The 23,878-nt window shown below is 34.6% G+C and overlaps 1 protein-coding gene across 1 annotated transcript in view; it reads left to right on the top strand.

Annotated features, from left to right (window-relative positions):
- ADAMTS6 (ADAM metallopeptidase with thrombospondin type 1 motif 6) overlaps window positions 1–23,878 on the top strand; it is a gene marked incomplete at its 5' end in the record, with an annotated part of 95,879 nt that overhangs the window by 10,897 nt on the left and 61,104 nt on the right. Inside the window, 6 exons of the mRNA XM_051991389.1 lie at window positions 6,552–6,654; window positions 14,071–14,204; window positions 16,039–16,162; window positions 18,531–18,611; window positions 20,967–21,130; window positions 21,622–21,760. Of these exons, the coding sequence (XP_051847349.1) occupies window positions 6,552–6,654; window positions 14,071–14,204; window positions 16,039–16,162; window positions 18,531–18,611; window positions 20,967–21,130; window positions 21,622–21,760 (745 nt within the window). The remainder of the gene's footprint in view (window positions 1–6,551; window positions 6,655–14,070; window positions 14,205–16,038; window positions 16,163–18,530; window positions 18,612–20,966; window positions 21,131–21,621; window positions 21,761–23,878) is intronic.

Below are 23,878 nucleotides of genomic sequence, written 5' to 3'. Positions count from 1 at the left end.
GGAGAAATGTAATCACCCAGGGAAAAGGATTGTTGCAAGAATTTTCAAGGTCCTTGGTTGCTGCACATACAAGCTGGCATAGGTTACAGATAGATGGGCACATTTTAGTTTATTTATCCACTCAAGAGTGTGACATACCTTATCAGAAGGTAATGGGCATGTAGGTCTCACAGCTCTACATACGATATATGTATGTTTGACTATGGCATAATATAGAAGACATACAAAAACACATGTATAAATACATGCATAGACACATATAGAGGTAAGATCAGGTGGATCAAGTAAGCAGGCTTTAAAAAGGATAAGATACAGTTATGGAAAATAAAAGGATACGTAAATTAAAAGTGGTTTTTGCTATAGCCATTTTCATTGGACTGATATAGTATCTTCTTTGCCAGTTTTAAAATTTCTAATATGTGCCTTATTTGATAGAAGAAAGACAAATGGTTGAGTTCTTGGGAAATATTCAAAATCCTATGAGTTTTCTATATAACTGTAAAGTGTCTGGGGGAAAGGAAGATATTCAATACATAATAACTAGTATAGCACAAAATGCAATCAGTTCTATTCTTCCCAAAAATTCACTTTCAACTGAACATACCACCTCTATTGCCAAAGTGAGTATGAAGGTCCTTGTTTCATTTTGTTCCTTTGGCAAGTTGAAGCTGTAGTGGAAAGGGTCCTGGGTTTAGAGTTTAAAAACTTGGGATTTTGTTCTGATGCCTTCTTACTATGGCACCTTGGGCAAATCACAACCTCTCAATCTCATTTTCTACATCTCTCAAATGGAAAACATTTATTTATGAAATAATGAGCTCTTATCTCCAGTTCCAGGACAGAGGGATTGTTCAAAATCCCTAAGGCAAGGTGAGTCCCTTTATTTACTCAATTATCTATAATTTATATAACATCAACAGAGTGGCATCTCTTTCTAGCTCTTGCACTAAGATCAGAAATTTTTGAGCCAGTAAGTACTTTAAAGTTCACCTTTCCTCCCTCTTCTTCCCATATGATAGATGGGAAAACTAAGTTCAGAAACTTGTTTTGCCACTCCTAGAAAGTGGCAAAACTAGGATTTAAAAAGTTTCCTTAGTCCAAATTTAGCACTATCACTTCATACTCCTTGCTGTCTATTTCACTGTCACCAGTCTGGATCCTGTTAACTTACTGTCTCACCCCACTTCTACTGGTTTTTTATCTTTGGAGACTGGGACAGAAATAGATTTTAATAGCTAAAAAAAAAAAAAAAATTAAGAGAGGAGATACAAAAAAAAAAAATCCCACAAAATTTATAGATAGTTAATTGAAATATCAAGTACAAAGGCCAAGGAATCCTACCCGAAGATCTTTTCCTGTTTGACTTATAAAAGGCAGACAAAACCTTAGATGGCTAAAAAAAACCTGTTCAATTTAAAATCTAGGAGTCTGGTCTGCTTTCGCTCCCAACTCTATTATCAGATTTATTGGGCCTTAACTGGCTGCTGTATCTCCCCTCTCCCCCCACCCAAAAAAAAAAAAAAGTTCTTGTGCTACTCACTAGTTTAGGTGATTTTTGTTGTTGCTATTTGTTTGTTTCTTTTAGGGATAAATTTGCAGTAGCTATGACTTTGTCTAATTAATCAATTTCTTTCTCTTCCTCCAGAATGGCAACTACATTATTGACCATTCTTCCCCAAGTCCTAGTAATATTTGTATAGCAGTGTGGTACAATTGAAAGAATGACAGATTTGGATTGATAGGTCAGAGTTCAAAGCTCAGTTCTGTCACTTACTACTTATGTGATTGTAAACAAATTTCTTTTTTTTTCCTTTTTCTTTCTTTCTTTCTTTTTATGGATGAATGAATGAATGAATGAAAAAAATTAAGCACTTACAATTATGAAAATACTGTGCTAAGCATTTGGGGTCAAAAACAGAAAATCAAGGCAGTCTCTGTTATAAATGTACATATATATGTATACATAAAAATAGATTGTTTACCTAGGACCTGAGTTTCTTGAAAGCAGAGACTATAATGTAAATGTAATAATGATGCTACCACTGTGATAGTTGGAGTGAAATGTCCAATTTTTATGTTGAAAAATATCTGCACTTATATCTATTTATAAATTTCATGTTTAGTATTCTAAAGAGAAAATATTTTTAGCATCATTTCTCCCCCTCATAGAATCCCTATTCACATTTCACAGCCCCAATATTCTGTGTCACACAAGTTGGGAAACATTGATCAAAATTTGAACACCTCCCTTCCCTGCTCTCCTTTATAAAGAAATCGTAGACTGAAAGAGATGAAATATTTTGGTAAAGAGAGAGAGCTGAATTATTAGTCAAGATGGGGAAGAATATAGGTGTATCTTCTAAGTCAGAGATTCTTACCGCCTTTTTAATGTCTCTTGGGGGAGTCTGGTGAAGACTGTCAATTTTTGATAAGCATGTTTTTAAATGGCAAAATAAAATGTATAAGTTTGCAAAGACTACCAACTATAGTGAATCATTAATATATATTTTAAAAAGTTAAGAACTTTGTCTTAAAAGTATTTGTATTTTAATAGAGAATTGAACTTTAAGACAAAGGAATAGATTTGTTGTGTTGGAATTTGTTATCAATAAGATAGTGAAGAAGGTATTTTTGTATTCCTACAATAATACTGTGTAGGTAGTTGTCAATTCTGTCTATTTAGTAGAGTCAACTTCTATACAAATATTACAGAAAAAAGCAGACTCTAGAAAAAATGGTGCTCATGTTTTTTGGTACAAAACGTTATTTAGGTAGCCTATTTATTAGAAATAGCTTTTTATTTAGGATTGTTGCTATGGATACTTAAAAAAATCATAATCTATAAATAAATCCATAAATCTATAAAAGAATCTTCAGGGTCATCTTATCCAAGGTTTATCAGAGAAGAGTCAGTTTTCTGGAATTACCAATAAGTTAACGATTGTCAGTTCTGCCAGAAGAGACTTAAAGCCTTTCATCTTATTTCAGCCCATTATTTTAGACTGTCAAAATCTTTTTTTTTTTTTAAATTATAGCTTTTTATTTACAAGATATATGCATGGGTAATTTTTCAGCATTGGACTGTCAAAAACTTTTTAAAAAACTATAATATATACTCACTAAAAGTAGGCTTCCCCCCTTTTTAGTGTATTTCCTCCTAAAAGGTAATATTCTCTCTGATATTGTATGATCAGGGCAGAGGTCAATCTATTGTTATGTCTCTAATAATACAGTCTAAGATTACATTAGCCTTTGTGGTTATCTCTTCACCAGACTGATTCATATTGAATTTGTAGTTCACTAAGACCTCCAGATTATTTTCAGATGAATTGTCATGTAGATATATCTTTTTTATAGATTTCCCTAGATTTTTATAGCTTAAATATAATATTTTATATATTTTGTTATTAAATCTCATTTTAGATTTAGCCTGTCAAGATTAATTTTTGGTCCTCTTTTTCTACAATCTCAATCGCTTGTATGTGCTAGGTACTATGTTAAACCCTGCAGATACAAAAAAAGAGACAAAAGACATTGTCTGCTCTCAAGGAGTTTATTATCTAATCAGGTAGACAACATACAAACAAATATATGCAAATTAAGCTATATACAGGATGAATAGGGAATAATTAAAAGAAGGAAGGCACTAGAATTAAGAAGGTGAGGTTTTGATTGAGACTTTTAAAATAGTCCCTTTTAAAACACATGAAAAATGCCTTATTGGTCTATGGACCAATTCTATATTACTTAATAAATCTCATCTCCCTTCATCCTCCATCTGCCCAAATCACAATGGTATCCCATTTTTGACATGTTGTTTAGTTATTTAGTTGTATCTGACCCTTTATGACATTCTTGGCAGAGATATTAGAATAGTTTGCCATTTCCTTTTTCAGCTCATTTTACAGATAAAGAAGCTGAGGCAAATAGGGTTGGAGTCATTAGTTAGTGTTTAGATTTGAACTCAGGTTTTCCTTACTCTAGAGCTGGCAACTCTTATCTACTGCATTACCTAGCTGTTCTTATTTTCTAGACCAGTGATTCTCAAATTGTTATTCAGGGATTTTTCAAGCTCTCAGAGATCCTTTCAGAATTTTGTAAGGTCAAAACTTTTTATAATAATATTAATACTTTTAATTTCCAATATGATAAAATTGATAGATTTAATCCAAATAAACAAAAGCTCTTTGGAATCCTCAAAAAATTTTTCAGAGTGTCAAAGGGTCCTAAGACTAAAATGTTTAAGAACAGCTACTTCCATATCTTCACTATATTTTCTTGCCTTTTTACCATTGTTTGGAATATTTCTCTTTTTCAAATCCAGTTTTTATTATTCCTTTAGTACTTAGTTTAAGATCTGCTTTTTCCAAGAGGTTTGCCTGACTTATCCCAATCTTTCCTTTAATTTGTTTTCTTTTAGTACTTTTGTATATCTTTATATTGGGATTTTTTTCTAGTGCTTTCAACTATAGTTGACTGAAAAGACAATAATACCTGTCATATCCAGTGCAGTATAAATGTAATGAATGCTGACTTAATGCCTATTGAGTGAGTATTAAATGAAGTTGTTAGGAGCTAAAAACTAGTGGCCAAAATGACATGGTGAACTTCAAATATATTATCATATTTCCAAAAACATGAGGTAGGTATCTCAGAAAAAAAGTCCTGTTAAATGGAAAGATTACCAAAAATTCTTACAATGTGTACTGAAGGTACTTAAAAGAGAAACATTGCTTGCTACCACAAAGTAATAGTTTTTAGAGCAAAAGGGCCTGGGAAGCATGTCCTTCCAACATGATGTACTGCATCATCTGGGGTACAGAGCTATTTTAGTTTCTCGTTAATTAGAAGTGAGAAAAGTAATTTGACAAACAATTATTGGCACTATAACTCAGTCTTTTTATATTCTTAAAAGCATTTTAAAGTTTAGGATTCCCAATAGAAGCTAGAATGTATGCCATTGTTTTCAAATCCTGAAACTTTAGGCTTAATATGGTTGAAATCTGAAATATTAAAGATAGTATATTATGATAGTGATGCAACTGTTTCCATGTAGTAATATATAATTACATTAAAAAAAATCTATCTTAGAAAAATCATCCAAAAATGTATAAATTGAGAAGAGAGATAAATGGGTGGTAAAATCACCTTCACACTAAGTTGTAGGGCTACTAGCAGCATATTCTGCATGTATTTGCAATTAGAAATTTTGGTTTGATGACATGTTCTGTTCATGTTTGAGGGAAATTTTTTTAAATCAGCATTTCAAAAATTTGGAACTTCATGTTTTAAGTACATTTGTAGAGTAAGAAAAGCTAAGTCAAATTAGGTCAGATGGTTCAAATACTGAAAGTTGTTATCCTTTGAACTCTGAATTGGAAGGGCATTTGGGGAATCATAGGATCATAGGTTAAGTGACTAAAGGAGCTTGAAAGGTTATCTAGAAGTGTCAAACATGTGGAAGCCTATAGCACTTCTGAACCAGATTATAATGTAATTTAATGAAATAAATTAAAAATACAATGAAAATAGATAACATTAATGTGCGGTTTTCTAAGCCAATAGATTATCCTATTGAGATCCTTATGTACAGTTTAATGCCACCATTTGTATTTGAGTTTGATACCACTGTTCTTGTCCAATCTTCTCATTTCATTTATGTGGGAACTATGGCCTGAACGAGTTCAGTCATATGCCCAACATTACAAAATGGTAAAGTTAGGATTTAAACTCAAGTCTACTGACTCCAGATCCAGCCTCATTATAGTACCTGTGTTGTTTGGAATTGAGATCTGGCTAGATTGGCAATAGTTTTTCTTTTTTATTATGTACTTTAGAAGAATAATGTCCAAAAACATCCAGAAAAAATAATATCCTTGTTTTTCCCCTTTTATGTGTCTAACATACACAATTGAGACCTCAATATTTTTATTCTTGATGATGTTAATAAGCTTAATGTAAATCTCAGTGCACCCCAAGTCCTTGTATTTGAAGGTGTTTAAACTTTAGGCCAAATATATCACCAGTCTCATTCTCAGCCCTAAAATATGGTTTTTGTCAGGACTAGACAGTAAACAGCTACAGTAGTAATTCTCCAAACCACAATTAATAGTGCTGAATGTCAGGTTGCAAACCTGCTTCTTGATCCCTTAAATACTCACTGAGAACAGCTGTTGCAGCTGTACCTAGAGCTGTGTGACTAAAAAAAGACTTTGTGTTTAACTTCTTCAGCTAGTTTTTACGTGTGTTTATAAGGAGATACCTGATGGATTGATTGCAAAGTGGATTGTGACCTGTATCTGAGTGTCAGGTTGTACTGAAACTGTTGTAACACTTAACTTTGTTTAAAATTACTTCAATAGCTTCATACCAATGTAAGACTGAAAAACAGGCACTTCAGTCTGAATACTTAGTGCAAAAAAATAAAGTTGAGGATCAGTCCAAAGTCATGAACTAAAGTAATGGCAGTTAAGGCCATCAAGTTGTTGACCAATTTCTTGCATTTATGATCTAAATCTGCATTTATGATTTTTTTTTTTGTTTCATTTTAGCCATGCCCTTCTGGGGCCCGAGATTTTCGAGAAAAGCAGTGTGCAGATTTTGACAATATGCCTTTCCGGGGAAAATATTATAACTGGAAGCCCTACACTGGAGGTAATGTATAAGTAATGGAGACTCCAGCATCTTTGCTTATATCTTTGCCATCATACCTGTCCTAGTAGAAAAAAATCATATTCTCCAGTTCTAGGATATAAGTATTGGTTGAAAAGTGATTCTTATGAAAACATTTCTCCCATTGTTAAGATTCCTAAGTTAGTATAGTTGATGAAAATAATAAAACAATTTATTATTTCATTTTCATGAGTACACAGACCTTTAAGGTGGACAGCTATATTTACACAAAATAGTGTAATATTTATAGGTCTTGTTCGAGGCAACTGTGAGGGATAGCCTTACCACAGACTTTGGAAGGTTAAGAATGTCTAAGTCTTATACAAGAAAATGGAGGCCTAACTAGATAGCAAGCCAATTTAATTAAGGGAAGTTACAAGATTAAGAGCAGTCAGGGAATATTGTGAAAACTAGTCAGATTCCCTTGAAGAGAAGTGGGCCTCCCAGAGGGAAAAGGACATCCTATTTCTTTAAACCAATAAAGTCTGATGGGTTTTTATAGAGTTCTTATTTAAGTTTAGCCAGACCAAACAAGGCGGGAAGGGAATGAGGAGCCTGAGCCTCAGAGACTGTTATGGATTGATGCTAATAGGAGAGGAAAGATTCCTATAGAATAGTTAGCTAGTTAATATTAAGACTTTGCATAGATGGAAAAAGGAATTTTAGACTATTATTACTGGGCTTGATCTGATAGTGTAACACCTTTCTTGTTAGAACTTTTAAAACTTCCCCTTGGAGCTTCTCAGATTAGTAGGTAGAGGTCATACAGGAATATCCTGCCATTCTAAAATGTTTAAAATAATTTTTGCATTGTCTATCACTATAGTCTGAAATTACCTCCAGTTGTCTTAGAAAAATTGGAGCATCATCTTAGATCAAGTCTCTCAGGGGATTGTGATTTTAGATAGATAGATACATAAACTACCCATTAGCTGGAACATAAGTTCTGAGTTATCACCAATTAATTATCTTGATTGGATATCAGGAGCAACCTCATAAACTTTCTTGGCTTCTGAGATTTCAAATGCAGATTCTGGTGTGATTTTTCTTCTAGATTAATTCATCAAGACCTTTGTCTAACTGCCCTAAGAAAACAGACACCACAGGTCCAGGGGGAAAAAAAAGTCTATTATTTCCCAGCTAGTCTTTCTGTTCACTTACTGATGAATGGATTATTGAAAACCATAGCTAATGGCCAAACCTGCTTTTTCCTGCTCATGGAGTCTTTGTCAGAAATTGCTATCAAGTAGCAACAATAACTAATTTGGCTTTCTCCTGTCATTACTTTATCTGCCCACCTTTTAATGAAGGTTAAAAAACTGAAAGCATCAAGGTGAAGAAAAAAATATGGAGGGAGTAGGAGGGAAAGTAAGCAGCCTGGATAATTCACAAACCAGATCATTAGTCCCTGTATACAATGTATACATTTTTGGTATAATGTTTAAATTGTTGCTATTATTGTTCAGGCTTGATTCCATGAACCATTACAGTTAAGGGAGTTATCTTGGCAAAGACACTGGGGTGGTTTGCGATTTCCTTCTCCAGTGGATTAAGGCAAACTTTAATTAATTTATTTAATTGATTTGCCCAAGATCACACATTTAGTAAGTTTCTGAGGTCACATTTGAATTCATGACTTCTTGTCTCCATGTCCTTCTCTATCCACTATATCACCTAACTGCCACTTGACAGAAGATCATTTTGTGTATTGAACCTACATTCCTAGTGAGTTTAATCTGAAGCTGCTGTTCAGTTAATTGACCTTTAAAGGACAACCTTTAGCAGCCAAGTGGATGGAACATTGGTCCTAGAATTAGGAACATCTGAGTTCAAATCTAGCCTCAGACACTTACCAGCAGTCTGCCTCTTTGTCAGGTCACTTAATCTATATCTGCTTCAGATTCTTCTACTAATACCATAACTTACCTCATAAGATCATTGTGAAGATCAAATGAGATAATATTTGGAAAAGGCACCTAATGGTGCCTGGCACATAGTAAGTACTATATAAATACTTATTTTCTTTCTTTTATTCCTCTCTAGCAAGCATAAGTACATCTTTGCTGTGAGGTCAGTACAATTTGGGCAAACATTCAACATTAATAATGGTGATAACAACTGACATTTATATAGCACTTTAGTTTGCAAAGTGCTTTACAAAGATTATGTCATTTAAGTCTCACAACCCTATGAGTGTATTGAGTATTGAGGTTATTACCTCCATTTTACAAATGAGAAAATGAGGAAACTGAACCTTAGGAAGATGTGGGCTTTGAAACTTGAGTAGCCCAACTCCAAATACAAATCCAACACTTTTTGTGGCAGCCTCACTACTATTCTGAAGTTCAAATTTGTTGAAGTACTTCAAAACTAATAAAACTAACAAATAATGGGGCATTTTCTTGTACCATTACTATTAAGAGGACAAGACAGATCAAGTAGCTTATAAATTCTTCCCATTACATACCACCTCAAGGGATTAATAAATATAAAAAAGACCTTTTCTTTTTTTTTTAAATTATAGCTTTTTATTTACAAGTTATGTGCATGGATAATTTTACAGCATTGACAATTGCCAAACCTTTTGTTCCAATTTTTCCCCTTCTCCCCTCATCTCCTCCTCTAGATGGCAGGTTGACCAATACATGTTAAATATGTTAAAGTATAAATTAGATACAATATAAGTATACCTGTGCAAACCGTTATTTTGCTGTACAAAAAGAATCAGAGTTTGAAATAGTGTGCTATTAGCCTGTGAAGGAAATCCAAAATGCAGGTGGACAAAAATAGAGGAATTGGGAATTCTATGTAATGGTTCATAGTCATTTCCCAGAGTTCTTTCACTGGGTGTAGCTGGTTCAATTCATTACTGCTGTATTGGAACTGATTTGGTTCATCTCATTGCTGGAGATGGCCATGTCTTGGGCCATCATATAGTATTGTTATTGAAGTATATAATGATCTCCTGATTGTGCTCATTTCACTCATCAGCAGTTCATGTAAGTCTCTCCAGGCCTTTCTGAAATCATCCTGCTGGTCATTTCTTACTGAACAATAATATTCCATAATATTTATATACCATAATTTATTCAGCCATTCTCCAATTGATGGGCATCCACTCAGTTTCCAGTTTCTGGCCAGTACAAAGAGACCTGCTACAAACATTCTTGCATATATAGGTCCCTTTCCCTTCTTTAAGATTTCTTTGGGATACAAGCCCAGTAGTAACACTGCTGGACCAAAGGGTATGCACAGTTTGATAACTTTTTGAGCATAGTTCCAAATTACTCTCCAAAATGGTTGGATGTATTCACAATTCCACCAACAATGTATTAGTGTCCCTGTTTTCCCACATCCTCTCCAACATTCCGCATTATCTTTCCCTGTCATTCTAGCCAATCTGACAGGTGTGTAGTGGTACCTCAGAGTTGTCTTAATTTGCATTTCTCTGATTAATAATGACTTGGAGCATCTTTTCATATGGCTAGAAATAGTTTCAATTTCTTAGTCTGAGAATTGTCTGTTCATATCCAAAAACACTTTTTCTAGAAATACCCAATTAAAAAAAATCTAACCATGTAAAGACAATCATTATCAGATTCCATACCAATATCATAAAAAGTTAGAAAACATCTAGAGTGGGTTAATAGTGAGGGTGAGGGAAATCCAGGGAAATGTCACAGGAATTTAGAGAGCTGTTATTTATGAGGGACTTAAGAACCAAAATTAATAGCTTGGCTCATCATCTAGAAAGAGCTCTGATTTCCAAGATGCCTGAATTAACAGCATTCTGGTAATACTCAGTGAAAAATATGTCCTGGAATCTATTCTTCATAATAATTACACAGCACACATAGAAGCTGTGTGAACTGTTTTGAAGGATTGAAATTGAAGATAGTGAACTCAGGTTCAGATCTTGCAGCAAGATATTTTTTGTTTGTCCTGCCAGATTTTAATTATCAGTAAAAATTTACTTGCAGAATCTAGTAGTTTTGGAGGAGGACTTCACTTAATCATATTTGTACAGAACTTTTAACTCCAAACAAGAAAGGTTCAAATCTAATAAGATGAAATTTAACCTATGTAAATAGAAGAATCTTATACTTTGATGCCAAAAATACATTTCACAAATATAAGATGAGAGGGTCATAGCTACATTGTAGTTTGTCTTTTTTTTTAAAAAGATTTAAAGGTTTTTCTCAATGTAGGTCAATACAAAAAACTAATGCAATTTTAGGTCATTTTAATAGGTATAATATTCAGGACTAAAGAAGTGAGACTGATCAGAACATATCTGGAGTGTCATATTCATTTTTGGATGTCACATTTTAGGAAGGACATTGATAAGTTGGAAAGCCTCCAGAGAATGGCTTCCAGGTTGTGTAGCTTCAAGATTCTTTGCATATGAAGACTGGTTGAAGACACCTGCTTTAGCAGGTAGAAAATGAATCTTAGAACCAGGGCAAAATTAATTGTTTTCAAATACTTGAAGAATTATATGAAAGAGAGGGCTAAATTTGTTCTGTTTGGTCCCAGAGGAAAGCAACTAAAGCATTGGTTAGGAGGTTGCAAAAAAGAAAATTTAGGTTTGATGTCAAGAAAAGCTTTCCCAAAAAAGGATGACCTGACTAGGGAGGGAGTTGCCACACATTGAAAGTCTCCAGGAAAAAGGCTACATGGCCATTTATTGGTTATATGGTGGAAAGAAGTCTTGTTCAGGTGTGGGTTGGTCTTCAATTGTGTTATTCTGTGATTCTTCAGTTCTGCAGCACCTCTTCAGTTCTCTATGGTTTTTCAGAGAGCATAATTTTTAAAAACAATTATAACTTTTTATTGACACTACATATGCATGGGTAATTTTTTTTTTACAACATTGTCCCTTGCACTCATTTCTGTTCCGATTTTTCTCTTCCCTCCTTCCATCCCCTCCCTTAGATGGCAAGCAGTCTTATACATGTTAAATATGTTATAGTCTATCCTGCATACAATATATGTGTGCAGAACCGAACAGTTCTCTTGTTGCACAGGAAGAATTGGATTCAGAAGATAAAAATAATCTGGGAAGAAAAACAAAAATGCAAACAGTTGATACTCATTTCCCAGTGTTCCTTCTCTGTTTGTAGCTTCTGTCCATCACTGATCAATTGGAATTGAATTATATCTTCTCTTTGTCGAAGATATCCATTTCCATCAGAATACATCCTCATACAATATTGTTGTTGAAGTGTATAATGAAGTGAGTTCTGCTCATTTTACTCAGCATCAATTCATATAAGTCTCTCCAAGCCTCTCTGTATTCATCCTGCTGGTCATTTCTTAAAGAACAATAATATTCCATAATATTCATATACCACAATTTATCCAACCATTCTCCAATTGATGGGCATCCATTCATTTTCTAGTTTCTAGCCACTACAAAAAGGGCTACCACAAACATTTTGGCACATACAGGTCCCTTTCCCTTCTTTAGTATTTCTTTGGGATATAAGCCCAGTAGTAGCACTGCTGGATCAAAGGGTATGCACAGTTTGATAACTTTTGGGGCATAATTCCCAGATTGCTCTCCAGAATGGTTGAATTTGTTCATAACTCCACCAACAATGCATCAATGTCCCAGTTTTCCTGCATCCCCTCCAACATTCACCATTATTTTTTCTGCCATCTTAGCCAATCTGACAGGTGTATAGTGGTATCTCAGAGTTGCAGAGACCATAATTTCAATGGTTACTTCCACCAGTTTTCTCATAATCCCAGGAATTAATTTATTTGGGCTTAGTGATGAGAATTCATCAAGGGTATCTAGGGACTTTTTTATTACCACCCAGCTTAACTTGGATTTTAGCTCCTTATTGGCTGTTTTAGTGTTGTCTTTTTCAATGTTTTCTATATAAAAGAAAAAAGAAGCAAAATCAAGTTAAGTAATTCTACTTTCAATTGCATGTATTAATTGTCCCTAAAGGCAGTTCTAATATTTTTTAATACAACAAGTTAAGTCAACAAGCAATCTTAAATTCCTGCTTTGTGCCTGGCACTGTTCTAAGTACTAAGAATTCAAAGGAAGGCTGAAACAGCCCTTGCTCTCAAGGAGTTCATATGGGGTGGGGAAGACCACATGTAAATAGCTATTCCAACAAACAAGATATGTAAAAGATAAATAGGAAATAATCTTTTAGGGAAGGTACTAAGATCAAAGAGGACTGGGAAAGGTAGGGAAGCCAGCCAGTAGTTTGTTGTAGTAGGCCAGTGTGAGATGATGAATGATATTTTAACTCAGGGATAGCAGTATCAGAAGAGAGTGTCAACTTCTTTTCTTTCATATAAAAACAATAACAACCTCTAATTACCATAATTATTGTTCTGATTCATAGTGGTAATTTATTACACATAAATAATAGTTTCTTCATATGTTGAGTAATGGGGGGGAAGTCCATCTTCATTGGCTAGTACTGAGCCTTAGACATAGTTTATCTTCAATAAATGTTTATTGAATTAAAATTTAACTCAATAGACTGTCATCTTCTGGTGTTCATTAGCTGCCCATTTGAAAAATGACTTGTCTTTGCGATCTTCTCCCAAACATGTGTAGAGTTAAATTACAAAGTAGAATTTCCCAGGAACTACAGGGAGCTTATATTTTAATCTGAATTAAAGATAATTTTTAAAAATGGTATTTTCCATGTTTATTTTTTCAATAATTGCTTAGATTCAGTTCAAGAAAGAGTCATTAAGCATCTGCTCTATGCAAACCATTGTGCTAGTGTTAATACAAAGGAGAGGTCATAAAAGAGTTTAATTCTATTTACCATTTCTTCCTTATTCCAGCCAAAGCATGGGGCTGGACAGGGTTAAGGCAGGTGCAGGTTCCATTTATCCTGCAGCTGTGGTACCCTTTCTGGAAAAAGTAGTTTTCTTTTTTTGCTCCTAGAAGTGGTTCTGGTGAAACAATATTTCCGTACTCAATCTCACCAACTTCAATAGCAAGTGGCAATATCTTCAGCAGAACTTCCTGTCTAGAAAGTTAATTATCTCGTTTTTCCTATAAACTTTATTTCATTAGGGTTTTTTTCCCCAACTGGCAGCCTTCTTTACTGTGAGCACTTTTGACCTACAACCTGCTGAAAACTTATGTAAAAAATACTTGGGATGTCAAATTTTAGAGCTGCTTAGCAGTTCCCTTGGGTTGTATTGGCAGGGAAGATGTTGGCTCAATTTTGGCAAACAAGAAACTTTAGCAAGGACTGAAAGGAAGTTAAGAAACCTGCACATCTGAATATACATTCAAGAGGTGCTATGTGATGCCCCTGGGAATTGCACAACTGCCATATCTGATATTGAAATTACCCTTTCTTCAGAAGGACTACTTTATTGATTTCTCCTCTGCTTACTGTGCTTGTCCAGGTGGGGTGAAGCCCTGTGCATTAAATTGCTTGGCTGAAGGTTACAATTTTTACACGGAACGTGCCCCTGCAGTGATAGATGGAACTCAGTGTAATGCCGATTCACTGGATATCTGTATCAATGGAGAATGCAAGGTGGTTCAGATGTTGTATTTTGCTTTATTGTGGGGGGAGGGGGGTAAAGTGGGAGGATTGGGGAGGGAGAGGCAGGGAAATGAGAGTTATACATTTACTGCTTTTATGATCCCTTCCCTGTACCGTTAGCAGTATTAAAGTACATCTTTAGAAAGAACTAGGTAGTTTCCATTAAAACCATTGGGAGCCATATACATACATTTCACATTCTCTTCTATTTTTTTTATTCTTTATATTTTGTTTTTATTATTTTTAGGTTTTTTAAAATAACTTCTCTGGCTTCTCTCTCCCCAGTTATAGTTTTCAAGAAGTCATACATACAACTGGAGGTAGAATTTGGTCTGTGGATTAAAAAGCCATTTGTATTCAACTACCACACAAATGAAATTTGTTGGAATGCCCTAGTTATGATGTTATTGTCTTGCCAAAGTTATGAAAATGTTTTGGAACTATAATTTGTTATTCTTCTATGCTATTTACAAACAAGATGGCAGGAAAAAAAAACTGGTATGGGAAGTACTTCCAGTTCAGCTTTATTCATATGGTTGCCATATGTTTGCCTTGGGAGAGCATTTGATTCTGCCTTATACTATAATTCTTTCTCAAAGTGTGAGGCTGTTCTCAGATTCTTCCTCCTCCTCTGTTCCTTTTTGAATGGATTAGAGTGTTTTTCATTTAAAACTTAACCTTTACTCAATTGAGATATTTTATCTTCAGGAATTAAACAAGCCTAGTTCAGCATTTGTACAGTTTTTCTAGGTTCTGGGTTGAGGCCAATTTATTATAAGAAAGGTATAAAGTCCTTCATTCATCAAAGTATCAATATGTTTAAACATGATTTTTTTTTAATTTGAAGAGAATCTCACACAAAACTCAGTTCCTGATTCAGTGGGGGTTAAGGACAAATGAATCTCTTTTGGAGAGGACCCCATTAGATTTAACAGCTGCTAAATTTTTTGCATCTTGTTTCCAAATTTCATTTGACAATACAGTTTCTAGTTCACATTAACACCTTGAGTCAGATTTTTCAATGTTCCTGGCTTATAAACTGTCATCCCAAGTCTATGACTATCAAGACAACCATACTTGGTCTAAAGATTTATTATAGTCACACCTTAAATACTTGTTTTCAAGAGTTGATAGTCACTTAAATTCAATTATTAACATACACCCATGGACTCTACATCTGTACCAATAAACAAGTATTAAAATGATAAAATTGGACATTGGGACTTTAGCTTCCTCATTAGCAGATGGTAGAGAATGAAGATGTATGCCATATCTGATTATCACATTTAAGTTTTAACATTTGTGATGAAACTCACCAAGTTGTTAATGCTTTTGGTGGCACCTGACCTCTGGACTCTTGCTCAGTTCTATACAAATCCACCATCTTCTCAAAGTGTGAGCCAATACTTTCTAATTCTTATACTTATTCTTTTCAATGAGATTAAAGCAGAGCCTTGTCATTTTAGACAAGAGATTGTCATTAACTGGGTGGGAAATATAGTCATAATCTGTGTCTGTGGGGCAGGTCTGGGAAGAGGGTTATATAGCTATAAGTAGAAAGATTGTCAGAAAAAAAATGTAAAAAATTGAAAAACTAGAAAAGAATTGTAGGATTTCATTTTAGTGGAATAATATTGAATTATTTGCTCTTCTCTTCTGAAAAGTGTTGACTCAGGAGTTATTTGTTGGAGTGTAGACAGGAAACAAGAGGATGGTGGTTCATTATGTGATTTTTGTGACAAAAATAGAACTATATACATTCTTTTCAGGTATGGGTACAAGAAGCCTTCTTTGTGACACATTGAATATTTTGTTCTATTTCCAGCATGTAGGCTGTGATAATATTTTGGGATCTGATGCTAGGGAAGACAGATGTCGAGTGTGTGGAGGAGATGGAAGCACATGTGATGCCATTGAAGGGTTTTTCAATGATTCATTGCCCAGAGGAGGTGAGTGTGTATGGATAATCCTTCTTTATTTTCTCAGACATAAGAAATAATTTTGTTCCTTATCTAACTTTTTAACTTCTTAGTTTAGATAGACTTTTGTTTGTTTTTTTAACTAAATTTTCATTCTAATTACTAACTTTCTGGCATTCTATTGTCAATTCAATCCAACAATTATTATTAAATGCCTACTATATACAAAAGATTGCTAGATGCAGAGAGACAAAAATAACATAGATTCTTCCTCAAAAGAGATTATAATCTAGTTGGGTAGATAAGGGAACAGAGAACTAGGAAGGAAGGAAACAAACATTTTAAACACATAGTAGGTGCCAGAACTCTCCTCACTACTTTACAAATGTTTTCTCATTTGATCTTTACAATAAATCTGGGTGGCAGGTGCTATTATTACCTCCATTTTACAGCTGAGGAAACTGAGATTTAAGTGACTTGTCCAGAATCACACAGCTAGTACATATCCAAGGCATGAACTCAAGTTTTCCAGAGCACTCCAGTGTTCTATCCACTTCACTATCTAGTTATGTCTGAAATAGAAGACTTTAGCACATTAGAATTCTGAGAAAGACAGCTATTCAGGCATCAAATAGCTATATTTTAAAACAAGAATCTTGCCTTCTAGGGAAGGTTGGTGTCTAGGTCTTAAATAAGGCTGACAAATTAATAGAGTGGGGTATGTGGGGTCAAAGGAGAAATAATACCAATAGAATAAACTTTCTGCCTTTAATTAATTATTTTTTATTTTAATTTTTTGTAAATTTATTTATTTATTTTTAATACATATTGCTTTAAGAGCCATTTCGGGAGAGAAAAATCAGAACAAAAAGGAAAAAAAAAACATGGGAGAGAGAAAAAAAATAGAAAAAAAGAAAAAATAGAAAAAAGAAGTGAAGATATTTTGTGTTGATTTACATTCAGTATCCTCAGTTCTTTTTTGTGATGCAGATGTCATTTTCTGTCCAAAATCTAATGGGATTGCTTTGAATCACTGAACTAGTGAGAAGAACCAAGTCTTTCATAGTTGATCATCGTATATTCTTGCTGCTATTGTGCTATATCAGCATAACTAAAAGGTTAAGGGCCTATATTGTATACAATGTATTCCTGGCTTATTCTGGAGAGCAATTTGGAACTATGCTTAAAAAGTTATCAAACTGTGCATACCCTTTGATCCAGCAGTGTTTCTACTGGGCTTATACCCCAAAGAGATACTAAAGAAGGGAAAGGGACCTGTATGTGCCAAAATGTTTGTGGCAGCCCTGTTTGTAGTGGCTAGAAGCTAGAAAATGAATGGATGCCCATCAGTTGGAGAATGGTTGAGTAAATTGTGGTATATGAACGTTATGGAATATTATTGTTCTGTAAGGAATGACCAGCAGGATGAATACAGAGAGGACTGGTGAGACTTACATGAACTGATGCTTAGTGAAATGAGCAGAACCAGGAGATCATTATATACCTCAACAACGATACTGTTTGAGGATGTATTCTGATAGAAGTGGATCTCTTCGATAAAGAGAGCTAATTCAGTTTCAATTAATCAGTGATGGACAGAAACAGCTACATCCAAAGAAAGAACACTGGGAAATGAATGTAAACTGCTTGCATTTCTGTTTTTCTTCCCGGGTTTTTTATTCCTTCTGAATCCAATTCTCCCTGTGCAACAAGAAAACTGTTCAGTTCTGCACACATATATTGTATTTAGGATATACTGTAACTTATTTAACATGTAAAGGACTGCTTGCCATCTAGGGGAGGGAGTGGAAGGAGGGAGGGAAAAAAATCGGTATAGAAGTGAGTGCAAGGGATAATGCTGTAAAAAATTACCAATAAAAAGTTATTTTTAAAAAAGAAACAATTAAACAACAATAATTCTATAAACAGAAGGGGTGGTCAGTCTACTGTTTTGTATTTAATTAAACTATTGTTATATTTATTGTCAAAAAAAAAATCTTTCCAGCCTTTTCCAAAATCAGCTTGTTCATCATTTTTTATATCATTTTTATTCCATTATCAACATTCCATACCATTATCATACCATAACTTGTTCAGCTATTCCCCAATTGATAAGCATCTATTAATTTTCTAATTCTTTGTTTCCACAAAAATGCTACAAACATTTTTGCACATGTGGGTCCTTTTCTCTCCTTTCTGATTTCTTTGGGAGATGGATCCAGAAACCTGCCTTTAATTTAAAGCTGATTGATAAAAACAATTTTGGGTGAGAGGAATTACAGTCTAGGTGTGTTTACTTTAAAAATGTACAAATTCTCATGAGTCATTAGTAAAGATTTATTTTTGATCAAATCTCCACATATAGACAGATAGCTACAAGTCTGCTTTTATGTTTCAGGCTACATGGAAGTTGTACATATTCCAAGAGGTTCTGTCCATATTGAAGTCAGAGAGGTGGCCATGTCAAAAAACTACATTGGTAAGAAGTTTTCAAGAACTAAAGCGATGGGAGAAAACAACATGGCGTCATGAAAGAGGATGCTTTCTGCTCTGGGTCAGAAAGTCACTTACTTTACACAGTCACAAGTAAACTGTTTAAAGGATGAAAAGTTAGCAACTTAAGCCCCTGTTGCCTGGTGGTTTGGCTTTTTTGTCCACTCAAGTGATGCAGTAGAGACTATTGGAGAAAGCTGGGTGGAAAGTTCGCTCTCCTTTTACAAGCCCAACCACTGTCTCCTGTGAAACCTGTGTTATAAAGGTACTTTCAGAAAATGGTACTCTTCCCCTCCCGCTCCCCTGCAGCTCTTCTATGTTGTTGGGTCCTTTCTTCCTTTTATTAGCTCAGCAGATTCGTTCACTTTCACCTACGAATATAGGATTGTTTCCTATACCAGCAGTACTCTGAAAAGAAATATAATTTCTAGTACTCTCTTCCCTTGCTTTTTTTTTTTTTAACCACTCTTTACTTATTGTTCCACATTTCTGAGTCAATTCCCATGCCATCCAATGCCAATACAGAAATTCAATTCAAGTCAGTAGTTTCTCAGTTCTGGGAAATATCTGTTATTATTAAATATTTATTAAACACTTAACTATGTTTATGAAATACTTTTTGGCAATATTATTTAGGTGTTCTATATGCCTAGTAGTTAAGGAAACTGAGGCATGACTAAATCATAGAAGCTCACAATTGAAAAGTATCTCATTGGTCATTTAGGCTAATACCTGAGGAGAAATGATCTCTGCACCACCCCTGATCAGTGCTCATGTAGTCTCTAGTCAAAGACCTTCAATGCTGAAAGATCTACTATTTCACATACAGTTAGTTCTGATCAGCTCTAATGGTTCAGGAATATCTTCCCCAGAGAAGCCAAAATTTGCATCTCTGAAGCATCCATTGATTATTTCTTATTTTACCTTTTGGGGTCAAGTATAATACATCTAAAGAATTTTTCAGTTGGCAAACCTTCAGATAATTAAGGCAAGTGAGCTCTCATGATATTTGGGTGATGCATGTTATTCTATCATCTGAATGCAAACAGTAGCTGTCCTCTTTCATTTTAAAATGATTTTTAAAAGAAAGATCACATATGCAAAACCTTAGCAAGAATACTACGCACAGATCTTAAACTATATCCTGAGGTAGTAATTATTTAAATGATCTGATACTGACTAAGAAATAGAAATGTGAAACTGAGAAGACAATATAGAACAACAAATGACTGAAGTAAACTTGTGTTTGACAAGTATAAAAACTTAAGTTTGGGGGGTGAAAATTCATTATTTGGTTAAAAAAATGTAGGGGAAGTTGAAAGACAGTCTGACAGAAACTGAACATAGATCAATATCTTACACCATTTATCAAATAAGGTCAAAGTGGATACATGTATTAGATATAAAGACAGATATTACAAGAAAATTTGAAGAACATGGAGAATAGTATCTATTGCACTTATGAATAAGCAAACATTTTTATGAATAAACAAAATAAAAACAAATCTGAAATAGCAAAAATTATCTCTAAATAAATATTGATAAGGTCATGTGCAAAAAGTCTATGTTTCTTAGAAATTTAACTTATTTTCACAGTATATGAGAAGAAAGATGGAAAGTGGCAGAAAGAGAAGAAAATGGATAACATTAAAAGAAACTTCATGAGTTATCCAACCACATTAGAAACATGGATTCCTTCTAAAATATCTGTAGCATCCTTGGCCTCCTTGGCCCATAGGTGACAAATGATGGGGAACTTTATTCCTCTTGAAACAACCTTTTCCATTTTTCTACATCTCTAATTATTAGGATATTTTTCTATAGATCAAGCCAACATCTGGGTCCATGTAACTTTCCTCTATATCCAAGCTTTGTGTCTCCTACCCATAAAAATTCTGAATATTTGAAGTCAGCTACCATGTATACCTGGAAGTTTCTCTTCCCAATCTTAATGATTTCTATCTAATCACGTTTTTGAGGCAGGTGAGAATATTTTGCAACAAGTAACAAGAGTAGAGTTTTGGGAAATCGAATGTCCCAGAATCATCTATCTTTCCATTTTCTTTGGTTAGCTGAGCACATGGGTAGAATATTTAAAACTTGTGTGACAAACTAGTGAAACTCCTCAATTATAAAAGAATATTTTCTTGGAACAGATTCTTCAAGAGAGGGAGAAATCTTTATTTTTTTAAATTGTGTATGCAGATACTGCAAAGCCCCAATTCTGAAGGAAAATTGTGTTCTTAGTTATGCTATTGCCTGACTAATAGTTATGTATTGTCTCATAGCAGGGCTACTAGATTAAATGGTACATCATATTTGTTACTTTGTTTTTTTTAAGCTTTAAAATCTGAAGGAGATGACTACTATATTAATGGTGCCTGGACTATTGATTGGCCAAGGAAGTTTGATGTTGCTGGAACAGCTTTCCATTACAAGAGGCCAACTGATGAACCAGAGTCACTGGAAGCCCTGGGTCCCACCTCAGAAAATCTCATTATCATGGTAATTATTTTCTAATTTATTCTTCTGTAAGGTAGGAAGGGGGCAGATACTATCATTCACATCTTACAAGTGGAGAAATTAAGTTATATAAAAGACAGATGACTTGGCAAATGGTATAAAATTTATGGCTATGACAAGGTCTCCTGTATATCAAGTCTAGTTTTCCATGAGAATATAATGTCATGTAAATCTTTTTATTTTTAGTGGTTACATAATTAATATCTTTCTGTGTAAATTGGAAAGCTGATAGAACTGATCAGATTCAAGTTACCTTCATTAATGGGAGTAAAAAAAAAATCAAGGTATATCTATGTTTTAGTTATCCCAAATTTCTTTTGGATATATTTGAAAAAACTATTCAGGTCTATTTCTATGATTTCCCTCCCATCCCCCTCCTCAAAACATGGGAGATCTAGTTGAAATGTCATTGTTAATTGCACTGTCTTTACTATTTAAAATGACCCTTGCTTAATCAGTTTTTTCAATGTCAGATTCTACTTCAGGAACAGAATTTGGGAATTAGATATAAGTTCAACGTTCCTATCACTCGCTCGGGCAGTGGAGACAATGAAGTTGGCTTTGCATGGAATCATCAGCCTTGGTCAGAATGCTCCGCTACTTGTGCTGGAGGTAAGATCCCCACTAGACAGCCCAGTGGAAGGGCAGGATGGATGACCCAACCCACTCTGTGTTGTGCTTTGTGTTTGTGGAAGGAGCTAATTAAAACGTCTCTTGCAGGTCTGCTTCAAGTTATCCTTGAGCAAAAGAAAATTTGCTTTCCTTATATTATATTCCGTTTGTTTTCAACTTCATGTAATTTGCACAGATTTGTTGGTAAAAATACATCTTGGCACAGTGAGTGTCTCTCTCTGCTGATGCTTCTCCCAAGACTATCTTGAAGTTGGGCTGTTTGCTTTTCACGGGAACTTTCTTGATAAAGGACATCAGAAGGTTTAAGTAAGGAAATAAGCAAGAATCCTAAAGCATAGTCGAGACTTCCTGTAAATGGGAGTAAAGGGAATGGACAGTGATAGTGTATGGATGTGTGTATGGGTGTGCGTATGTATGTGTGCTTCTCATGATCTGATTTAGGCTCTCTTCCCCGCCAGCCCCCAAAGATTAAAGGGACAGATTGGGAAACATTCAGCAATAACTGGTGACTGGGTCTCTGGGTTAATGGTATATGCCAACCCCATAGAGGTCACTCAGAAAGGTAGCTGCTAGGTGGTGGTTGGTGATGTGTTGGTTGTCCCATGTGCATTTTTCATGGGTGCCTTTTCCCAACAATTTACTGTATTCCTAATCCTCCTCCCTCTAGTGGCCACCAATGCAATTCTTTACCTCTGGCTGGGAGAGCAGGACAGTTGGCTTCCTTCAAAGCCAACACCATTGCTGCTGCATGGACTGGTGAGTAGAAGAGCTGTGTGAACAGCATCTTTCTTCTCTCTGGAGACTAAATGCATCGCCTCCACCAAACCCCTTGATTCCAGCAGACAAGGGAATGAGGGATTTAAAAATACTCCTCAACCCTAGTCTTCAACCTTATAGAGCACCTCACCATACTTTACCAAATTTGAGGAATGGCCAAATTTTGACTAGGGATAACTTAGTACTGGGAAAAGCTAAGGGACAAAAAAGAAATTCCACTAATTCTTCTGATATTTCTTTCCTCTTCCTTGTCCTGTAGACATTATTTCATATGGACTTTTTTTCTCATTAATTTCATTCCTACCGAGACCCCAAAGATGTCCTCCTCTCGTGGTATTAGAAAGAGGTTGGGCCATGAAATGATTGTCCTGATTCAGGTTCAGCCTTGTGTATGATTGAACAAAATTAACTGCTGGTGATCTCAGTCACAACCTTACTTAAATATAACTAACTCTTTGGTTGGTCATCAGCAAATAGGAAAAGAACAAATCATGAAAAAATAACGAAAGATGAATGAACTAAGTGTACTAACCATTTTTCCAGTCAATAGGTGTTATGAAATCATGTCATGTGTAATTTAGGACATATTCAAATGCTTTCTCATGACAGTCAGGTTTTACATACAAAATGCTTTTCTATTTGGTGTTATGGGTATGTTCAAGACAAGCACTACAGGGTATTGACATTTTCTTTTAGGAAAGTAAGAAATATTTACAGTGAACAATGGCTTAAGTTTTATGCCCTTGAATTCTATTTTAATGGCATTTATGTATCTAGCTAGTGCTCTGCTTTCCTTGTGAATTCCTTTGTATTCAGTTTATAAACTCGCTTTACAACTTTTTCCACATGCAAAGAAGCCTTTATTAGAGTGCTGTATCCAGTTTGGGACCCTGCAATGAAATAAGATGTGGAGAATTTTAATAGGGTCCAAAAGAAGTGGAAAATAATTTAAGGATTAGGAAACTCAGTGAAGAAATTCTAAATGTTGAAGATGATTATTCTAGAGAAGAGAAAATGGAAACAATTAGAATCTTCAAATATGTGATAGAATGCTATGTATCTTCTAAATTTTTTTGTGTGCAGCCTGGTGAAATCTTTGGATCCCTTTTCAGGATAACAGTTTTTCATGCACAAAATAGAAGTCATAGAATTATAAAGGAAACTACTTATAGTAGTTTCTTAATAAAGAAAACTACTTATAAAATATAGTCATCAAAATATTTTTAAAAACCAAGTTTATAGTCACCAAGTTAAGAACTCTTGATACAGAAAGAGATGAATCATTATTCTCTCTCTCTCTCTCTCTCTCTCTCTCTCTCT

Source organism: Antechinus flavipes, chromosome 1 (genome assembly GCF_016432865.1).
Source record: "Antechinus flavipes isolate AdamAnt ecotype Samford, QLD, Australia chromosome 1, AdamAnt_v2, whole genome shotgun sequence".
Lineage (NCBI taxonomy): Eukaryota > Metazoa > Chordata > Mammalia > Dasyuromorphia > Dasyuridae > Antechinus > Antechinus flavipes.
The sequence above is the reverse complement of the archived record's forward strand: the minus strand, read 5'-3'. Positions and strand labels throughout refer to the sequence as shown.